General features: G+C 32.9%; 1 protein-coding gene across 1 annotated transcript; it reads left to right on the forward strand.

Annotated features, from left to right (window-relative positions):
- The first annotated feature begins 3,531 nt into the window (after positions 1-3,531).
- On the forward strand, positions 3,532-4,979 carry LOC21404795 (transcription repressor OFP1). The gene has a single exon (XM_010092774.2). The coding sequence runs from the start codon at positions 3,840-3,842 to the stop codon at positions 4,977-4,979; it is 1,140 nt and encodes a 379-aa protein (XP_010091076.1). The 5' UTR covers positions 3,532-3,839.
- Positions 4,980-10,590: the final 5,611 nt, after the last annotated feature.

Below are 10,590 nucleotides of genomic sequence, written 5' to 3' on the forward strand. Positions count from 1 at the left end.
CTATAATCCCGAGCTCCAATAAAATTAATAATTAATTAAACCCTTTAATTAATTAATTAATTCTATTAATTCCAATAGTTACTCCACTATAAACTTGGAATTGAACTCTCGAAATTATAGACATGAATTACTTCTAAACTGCGAAGTGTCCATTTGATATAGTCATTACATATAGATCAATCCTCCATAAATAATTCATAATTAGAGTCAGGTAGAATCCGTTAACCTCTCTAATTATATCTGCATCCTTGAGTACCATTGATTCTCTAATAGATAGTGATTCATAAAACACATTCATGAACCAGAGCGCTCTTACTAATCCAAGTACCGAATCAACACTCAAGAGAATTATTTATCTACTTCTTTCTCAAGAAGGAATGGATTCCATCTCGTATAATAACATTCCCAACTACCTATTTCATTATGTCTCCAAAATACAAGGAATAGGATTTAGGGTCTCGGAATCCGTACCGAGTACATTAAAAGATACAAATCCATAAATAGGAGTTTGTTAAGAACTCAGGATTAAGATCATCCTATATATGACCATCGGTAGACTCAATTAGAATTTCTATGCTTTAACGGAAATTATTAGAAATTCATATTGTGTCTGTGTCCCTGTTCCACATAATCTTATTATGCGAAATACAGTCATTCAATATCTCACCATATTAACAGTGTGGCTAACACCGTTCCATTCTAAATGGGAATGACATGTATTAATAATGTTTTAATTAAAGATTCCGAACTTTAATTAAATTCATCATGACCAATGTTTTTGATTATTATCCTTAAACACTATTCTCTCGTATATAACACTTATATACTATGTTTAAGGTTACATAAACAATCACGGAATTTTCATTTGATATTCATAAAATATTCATAAATATATGCACATAAAATGATGAATAAACTATTTTATTAATTAAATAATAAATATCCTATTACATCTCATGCTTCTAGGACACTATTCCCAACAATAGACATATAAAAGCAATTGCAGAGTAAGTGAAACACAGCAGACCCATGGGCAAAAATTGCATTATGCAGTAAAAAAAAAAAGGAAATTTCAAACAAAAAAAAAACAAAAAAACAAAAAAAAACAAAAAGAGCATACTGAAGATAAAGTTGTGTTGAGTATGAAAATTTATAGAGATGGGCCACTAGAAGTTTTCTATGATGGACGTACATATGTCATGCAGAAAAACAAGTTGTTGATGTAAGTGATAAACCCAGACTATTCCACACATAAAACCAAAACGCAATTTCGAGTGGAGACAAAGGGATGGCAATCGTGAGGTTGTCAAGATTACTCCTTCCCTTTCGCATATTTGGTCCATTACATATATATATATATATATATCATGCATATACGTACGTGGATATTTCTTTTCAATTTTTGCCTTGATTGGTTCTTTGAAAATTTGTTTGCATTTATATTTTATGAAAGTAACCATAGAAGTGATGAAAGGTATTCATAATTTAGTTAGTATGTGTAGGCACACACGTGCAATATAAGGTCCAGTGCCCCACTCCAAAATTTTGTTTTTCATCATTTTGTTTTAATACTGTCCAAGCTCAACTTTTATCCTTTCTTTGATGTTCAATATTATTGTCCTAGCTCAACTTTTATGTTTCTCCATTTCTTATAATAATTAGGCCATATTTTGTAGTCCATAAAAAAAATGGAAGGAGACAGAAATGGGAGAGAAAGTTGGTAAATTTTGAAATTTTTAGTTATTTGGTAACATGGATAAGCAGCCGAATATATCAAATGAAGGATTTAAAACCCTTTCTATTCTTTTTATTTAAGTTATTTACCTTGTACTACTTTCTAATTCTTTCTACGATCGAAACATATTCTTACACACCTTGGTAGGAGTGAGTAAAGTAAGAATTATGGATATATTGCAAAAAGAAAAAAGAATGATGCAGAGGATCATATGTATCCATTAATTAAGTTGTTTAATGATAGGGGAGAAAAGTTGAAAGAATGAATTGATACTTATTTTTTAGTTACTACTTTACATATTTTTTTCCTCATTTATCGTAGTTTTTTTTAGTGGATAAACTAGATTTTTTAAGCTTTCACTTGCGAATTTCTTTAGTCCTTGATTAGATATTGTTACGATTGCATTTTTTTTGTTTCATCTCCTCACTCCCTCCAACGAAACTAGAAGTTGACCCTCTCCTTCTATCTCTTCCTCTAACCAAATAAGCTAATTAGTGTTGTTATCTTTACATTTAAGTAAAATATATACGAATCTCACATTATTTAAATATGGAAATAAACACAAATTTATAAGGACGTTAGATCACTCTATTTAATATATTGACCTTTTCACATGGAAATTGAGTTAGAAAGTCCAATTCCATACGGTTGAATTTTCAAAACATAATTTTAACCATGGCAAACCTGCAACCAAATAGAGAATTTATACATAACATGCCCCTTTAAAACAATGTCTATAAATATGTTCATTATCTTTCTTCTTCCAATTTTTGCAATGTGAAAAAAAAGAAAATTAATAAATAAATAAATAATAAAATATCAAAGGCTATATGGCGAATTATATGCAGTAAGAACACAAATGTGTAAAAAGAAAAGATCGTACTAGAATAAATTATTTTCTGATAAATACTAGAATATTAAATTGATTTATTATGATAGCTAATGGTCATGTATTTTGCATGACATTGACATATATAGTGGCCAAATGATTGTGCATTGGGACACTTTGGGTTAGGGCCCTAGCATGTAAGCCACATTTACAGAACGGTTAGGAAAGCATGCAACACTCTGATTAGCCGTACCAACGAAGACAAAGCAACCTGACAATCACTGATCGATACAACACACAACCACCCCTCACCTTCAAACGGAGAGAGAGAAGAAAAATAAAAAGAGACTACTGGTAGTCATTTTTTACAAGACTATTGGAAAACGTCCCTAATTTTAAAGGAATATAATAGCATCGTTCACTTCGCGGATTTGAGTTTTCAATTCGAGTTAAGATGTGACATTTTTTAAGAGCTTTTCACTGTAGCAGAAAAAATTAAATGTGACATTTTCTGAAAATTTTTTACTGTAGAAACCTAAAATTGAAAACTCAAATCGGTGGAATGAACGAGACCATATGTAACTCTTAGTAGCATATGAATCTCGAAAAATAAATTTCCCTATATTTTGTTTGACTAATTAAAACTCAAAATCTTGTTACATAGTAACAATCTTACCACTTCATCAAATGGTGGATTGTGTTTGCTATGTGGTTTACCGTAGAGATTTTGTGATAAGAGATATGTATTGGTGTTGCTTGTTCACTACCATAAAATTACATTAAATCAATCAGAATAAATAAAAAAACACATATTCAAGTTAAGGAATAAACTAACGGTTTATAAATTACCACAGTTCTTTAAAAAAAAAAAAAAAAAAAAAAAAAAAAAAAAAAAAAAAAAAAAAAAAAGAAAGAAACACCTCTGCTAATTTGGGGGTAATTAGAATTTTCCGTGTAATAAATGTAAACAAAAGAAAGTAATCACTAATCATAACAGCACCACCAAATCTTCTACTTTAGTTGGGTGATTAAGCTAATTTTACCACATGGGCCCCACCCCTCTCCTTACTTTTGCAAATGCTTTCTCCTCTTTGGTGGGCCCACAATCTCCCCTGCCTCCAAATTCCAAATGTCCCACTCACTATTTATCATCTTCTTCGACAAGGCAAAGAGAGTGATAAAAAGCTATCTAATACCTTTCTCCTCTCACTCATCACAGAGGCAAGAACAACTTAGAGAGAGAAAGAAAGAGGGGGGGAGAGAGAGAGGTCTGTAATGGGAAATTACAAGTTTAGATTATCAGATATGATGCCCAATGCCTGGTTCTACAAGCTCAAAGACATGGGCAAACCCAGAAACCAAAATTCCGCTCACCAAAAGAAGAAGAAAAAACAAACTACATTGCCTTCCTCTAATTCCCCTTCTTCTTCCTCTTATGTCTCTTCTCATTCTTCTTTTTCAACGACAACAACAACCTTGTCGTCTAAGCCAAACCAGACCCACCACCACCACCAACACCGTCCCAGAAAATCCTACTACTTCACAAGAGAGCTTAATTCCCACACAAACGACACAAAATCCCCAGAAAACCATAACAATTTTCCCGAGCAACCGAGAAAATCACCCAAACAGAGACCCACCGCCAGAAAAAGAAGACCCGCCAAACCCTCATCCCACAAGCTCCTCAGGAACAACTGCAAAACGACGCTCGACGATGTCTGGACGACGACGGCGAACAAGCCCGAGTCCTCGCCTGAATTCTCGTCGTCGCCAGAGAGAGAATACCCCGTCGCCGTCACCGGCGCCGACGCCGACGATCCTGAATTCCGATGCGACAGAATTCTCGCCACGCAGGCGTGTGGCTGCCGAGAAAACTGCGAGGAAAATGACATTGTAATCGACGTCGACAAGGCTTCTCTCTCCAAAAGACCCGATTTCGCAGACGGGTTCGACTCCTTTTCCGTCGTTGAACTTCCTCCGATCATAACAAAGCCCTCAAAGCTCAAAAAGAAGAAACTAGAAAGTTCGATTTCACAGAAAGCTAGTCCTCCTGTTAGGAAACTGTCTTCGAATGCTCCGGGAATTCGGCTTCGGATGAACTCTCCGAGGATAATTTCTAGCAAAAGGGTCGTTAGCAGCCATGGAAGGAGAAGCTTGTCGTCGTTTTCTTCGAGCTCGGAGAAGAGAAGAAGCCTCTCGGAGAGCTTCGCTATAGTAAAGTCGTCGTTTGATCCGCAAAGAGACTTCAGAGAATCAATGGTCGAAATGATCGTGGAGAACAACATCAGAGCTTCGAAAGACTTGGAAGACCTTCTCGCTTGTTATCTTTCTCTTAACTCTGATGAGTATCATGATTTGATCATCAACGTCTTTAAGCAAATCTGGTTCGACCTCACTGATATATCCTCCAAGTAAAAAAAAAAAAAAAAAGTATATATATATATATATATATTCTTAATTAGATGTTTAGTATTCAAGTGGGTATTGAAGAATTTCACAATTCTGGATCTTTTGGTTAATCAGCTGAGTATATATGTTCATCAAACTGCAGTGCCGTTATGGGTTTTGATTGAATAATTTGACATGTGTTTCCCCCCCCTGATATATCCCCCAAAAAAAAAAAAAAAAAAAAAGTATATATATATATATATATATATTCTTAATTAGATGTTTAGTATTCAAGTGGGTATTGAAGAATTTCACAATTCTGGATCTTTTGGTTAATCAGCTGAGTATATATGTTCATCAAACTGCAGTGCCGTTATGGGTTTTGATTGAATAATTTGACATGTATAAATTGTTTCCTTTTTAATGAACAAAAACTTAATGAGTTTACGACACATAAATTGGTTAAAAGCTGTAGTTTATGTGTAGAAAACTTTGCATTGTTTTGATGGTGAAGATTGTTGCAATTCACAGCTGGAGTTAAAGCTCAGAAAAACAAAGGCAAGGTGTTGGAAATTTCCTGCAACTACAAAAGTAAAATAGCATTAATTATTAAACAATATATATATATATATATATATGTCTCTGAGTATATGTTTGTATGTGTGTATGCATGTATGTATACTTAAGAAGTCTCCTAGAGATTGTCAATTAAAAAAATAATGAATATCTAGTAGTAGTTATCACAATTTTCTCAATCAATTCCGAATTTGTAGTGTAAAATTATTTGAATTCTTACACAATAAGTTATAGGTCCATCAAAATAACAATCGAGTAATAATCACTAATGATAATTACTAGTGATGACCAGCAGACAAAAAAAAAAAAATAGTGATGGTGCACAATGTTGTTCAATAAAGAATCACATAACAACAAGATATTTCTTCTTTCATTATTTTTGGTCGGATTATTTAATTCAGAATGGGTTTTCCTATGTTGTTCTATTCTCTGTTACAAAATATGGGGGATTACTTTTTCTTTTTTTTTTTTTGGATGAAAAAACATGGGGGCCTATCTTTCTGAAGAGTGTATGGTGTTCCCTTTGTGGTTTTGGGTGTCTTCTTCCCAAAGAAAACCTAGAGGTCAAAAATATTTTTGATCTGATGAATATATGTACTTCAAGGACCCCAAGACCATTTTGGGAATACATGTTAATAAAATAAATTAGAAATAAAAAAACTACTATAAAAATTAGAAAACTTTAGGGACCCTCATGTACAATGACTGACAACTTCTACCATCAAAACATCAGGTTTTTTTTTGCCCCCCACCCCCCAAAGTCCTAAAGAAGATACACTTTAAGAACATGTTCAAGTTTCTATAAGTCTTTTTTTAATCAGAAATTTAAAGCTCTCTCTCTCTGGGCACTGCATTCCGTTTTTGAACTTCCAACTCCTATCAGCAGCAATGGCAGCCTTTGGTGAGAGAGAGACATGCGGAGAAAGGGGAAGAAAAAGAAAAACGTCTAATAAATGGATTTTTTTTTTTTTGAGATTTCTATTAGAATGAATTGTTACTAAATTTATATTTTTTAACCGTTAAATCTACATAAAAAATTATTCATTTTACGTATTTTTTTATTTTAATATCATTTTGATTATATCTGACGGTTAAAACGTATACCATGGTTAAAAACATACCGTAAAAGGATCTTTTTTTTTATTTACCACAAAAGTCCTCAATGGTCAATGTATTTGTTGTAATCCAACACATAAATTATAAAAATTTATAACTTAAGAGTGCGCAAATTTCAAATTTTCTCACGTACGGCTACTGTAAAAGCTTTGGTAAACCCTATAAACTGTTGAAAGCTTTCAAATTTTGCAGCTTATTGTCTAAAGTTGAAGTTCGACATTCAAAAGTTAAAGTTACTTCGAGTATTTCAAAAGCATGCATAAAAAACTTTTCAACGTTAGATGAGGTGCAATTGGGAAAATGGCTCATGTGAAGAAGAAGAACTACGTCTTTTGTGACTTTGTTTTGGTTGTACCGTTTAATAAGGGTTCAAATTAGTTTCTGAAGACAATTATTTTATAGTTAACCATTGGCTTATCTATTGTCGTAAGAGTGTTCAAAATGAAGGTTTAAAAAGGTACCCAAATGCTTTATAAAAAGAGAAGAAAAAGATTATTAATGGCCAGTCTCTTATTCCTTTGAATTATTTTATGTGACAATAACAGTAATCCCTCGATTAAAAAGTAGCCACCAAATAGAAATGTAGTCTCTTTCACGGACAAGGAGTGTAAGCTAATTGACATGCCTATCAAACTAAATGAGAAAACCCAAAAAGGAAGTAACATTATATATATCTTTTATATGGAGAGCTAATCAGATAAATTCTGATTTTTGCGGTTAGAGTTAAATTTAGGAAATTTCTCTAGTTTTATGTTTATCAACCATTAAATCTGTATTATTTTTCAATCTGATTTAACTTTTAACTAGATTTAGTACAAATTTAATAACTGATAAACAGAGAACACTAATATTCTTAAAAAAAAAAAAAAAAACAAATACTAGAGAAAGTCTTTTAAATTTATATATTTTAGAAAGCTCTCTTCTATTCTCCATTGACTCTGAGGAGTATAGTTTTACAAATGGGAAGTAACAATCTTGGTTTAAACACTAATCTTGCTCTATATATTGCCTAGCTACGTACCAAGCATATTCAGAGCAAAATATAGGCCATTGCTACTCCTAATGAGAGTCACAGAAGAATCCTTTAATTTTCCCCCTTAAACACGTCATAATCACACTTGAGTTATATGATTGTTTATGGTCTTCCATGTATTGTAAAGAATAAGAAAAGAAAAGAATTCACGGATCAATGTCTTAACTTTTACCCTTGAGTATTGACACTAATAGTACCTCACTATTAGACATCTAGGTTTCTTTTTAGGTTTCTTTTTCTTTTTTTCTTTTACCCTTAGTATTGACACTAATAGTACCTCAATATTAGACATCTAGGTTTCTTTTTCTTTTTTTTTTTAAGAAAAATATTTTGTTTTTTAATTCCTCATACCAAAAATTTAGTAACCAAAAGTCCTGTTTTTGATAGCAAAATATTTTTGTTACTAAAAAATTTTAATAGCAAAAAGTGTATAGTAAAAAATATTAATTACTAAAATTTTGGTAGCAAATAGTTTTTGCTACTAAAATTTTTTTTGGTAACAAAATGTATTTAATAGCAAAATGTATGATATTTGGAGATCAAAAATTTTGGTAGCAAAAGATTTTTAGTAACAAAAAGTGTGAGTTTTAGAACATTGAAATTTTGGTAGCAAAAAGTACACGATTTGGTCACCAAATATTTAGTAACAAAAAGTATTTAGTAGCTAAAGTCATGAGATTTAAGAACCAAGTAGCAAAATGTATGAGATTTAGTGACCAAATATTTCATAGCAAAAAGGTATTTGATAGCGAAAAATATGAGATTTAGTGACCAAATTTTTGGTAACAAAATGTATTTGGTAACGAAAAGTACAAGATTTAGATACCAAATATTTAGTAGCAAATAACTAATTTGTTGCTACTAAATTTTTTAGTCACCAAAACTAAGACAGATTTATATACTTGTATTTTTTAAATATATATATATAATACCAAATATTAATTTAAAAATCTCTAAATATTTCAATACATATTAGAATCCAAACAAAATACTAAAATAGTCATACTTAAACAAACCCAAACACTTATGCAAATATTGTACTAGTAAAGTCATAGTATTACAAGAATTAAACGCTCTAACAAACTAAGGCCGGTGGTGACAGTGGCGAAGAATCTTCTCTTCTTGGGACGGAAGGTTCATCATGATCTGATGGCGGATTTATCTGCTGAAGTAGCTTTTGAATAAGCTCATGTTGTTGCTTCATTAGAATTTTCATGTCCGACATACGACGTTTGTTTTTCTAAACTTTATTTTGAAGCTTTTCATATCTTAACCCTCTAGATTTGCGAGCTTGTGACACTTCTCTTAGTACAGGACCTATGGCACGCTTGAAACCATAGTTTTCATACCTCTCACTTGACAAAACTTGAGAGTAAATTTCTTCCTCCACATCAGAGTCAAGTTCTGACCCCTCTGGTACTTCACTTAAACGAGCATCGTGAATCTTGATCATTTGTTCCTGTATTAGGCGAAGTTTTATAAACTTTCAAGTTATGGTAAAAAAAAAAGAACTACAAAATCAAACGAAATAATAAAGTATTTAGCTACATAATCTTCCTTTGCTCTCTCAGTTATCCATCCTTGTGATTCGCTCCAATGAGTATTCTTAAAGACCTCAAAGTACCCTTCCAAAGTATTTGAGTCAGAACTCGAATGTGTGTTCTACATAATTCAAGGTAAAACCTCTAACAAAAATATGAAGCTCAACCATATCTATATGATGGAAAAAGCAATTCAAACATTTTTTCACGAACAACGACACTTCCTATCCGCATCTAGGTGATTACGTACTTGTTCAATAAACCTTCTCACTCAAGTCGATTCGTCACATAAATCCAACTCTTATCCATAACTATCCTAAACATCACAAATTGATTAACCAAAACAAATTAACTATTGATATGAGTGTCGTTGGTGGCACAATTATTCTTGTCGAGACATGAACCCACAATACATTAAACGAAAACTTGTCAAGACAGAAGGCAAGTTCGAAAAGTTATCTAAACAAATATGCAATCGATCAGGAAACTCAAGAGAATGTTATTTTCTTCAATAGCCATATGATTCTGATTTTCACATTATACAATTCGATTAAAGTTTCATAAAATTTATTCCCGAACGGTTGAATATTTATATATGGCTCTTATATGACCTGAAGTTCAATAGTCTAAGCAACCGAGTATGTATCCATCTTCTATTCGTTTTTTCTTTCAAAATTCCCGTGTAGAAAAGAAGTGTATTGGGGCATATAATTGAACCATGTTTATACTATGGAAGGAGCTTATTCTTCTTGAGTTGCTAATTGTACAGAACAAAGCATTCGATGTAATTGTAATTTATTTGTACCTCCTTGTTGCCAAACGGTCTAGGCAGATTGCTAGAAAAATAAACACCCTAAAAACTGAACTTAGCAAGGCAGATTGCTACCCTAATCTAACTCTGCTTCCACGAATAAAATAAAAAAACACGAGTGGCTCAGTGAACTTAGTTTATCCACAATCTAAAAGACTCCCAACATTCCCTATCTCCATTATCTGTAATTACAGTCTTCATACATAAATCCCTAATTCAGCACCAGAAATTAGCGAAATCATTGTTTTTGAAATCGAAACCACATTCAACATAACGATGAGAGAGAGAGAGAGAGAGCACTGACCGGAAAGAAGGAGGAGGTGTTGACCGGCGGCGGCGAAAGCGAGAATCAGCGTTGGTGACGGCGAGATTCAGTGGCTAGAGAGAGAATGAGCAACAGAGAGATCTAGAGCTAGAGAGAATCGGTGACGGCTAGAGGAGTGGAAGGCCGCAGAGGAGGAGCGGCGGCTGGAGAAGAAGGCGGAGCAAACACTGAGGAAGATGGCAAAGAAGGGGACGAAGGGCGTGGGTGAAACGTGTGGGTGTGTTTTGAAGGGAAAG

Source organism: Morus notabilis, unplaced genomic scaffold, assembly GCF_000414095.1.
Source record: "Morus notabilis unplaced genomic scaffold, ASM41409v2 Scaffold442, whole genome shotgun sequence".
NCBI lineage: Eukaryota > Viridiplantae > Streptophyta > Magnoliopsida > Rosales > Moraceae > Morus > Morus notabilis.

Bases quoted from the DNA above. Each gene is read 5' to 3' on its own strand.
- LOC21404795 (XM_010092774.2), top strand. From the start codon at position 3,840: ATGGGAAATTACAAGTTTAGATTATCAGATATGATGCCCAATGCCTGG.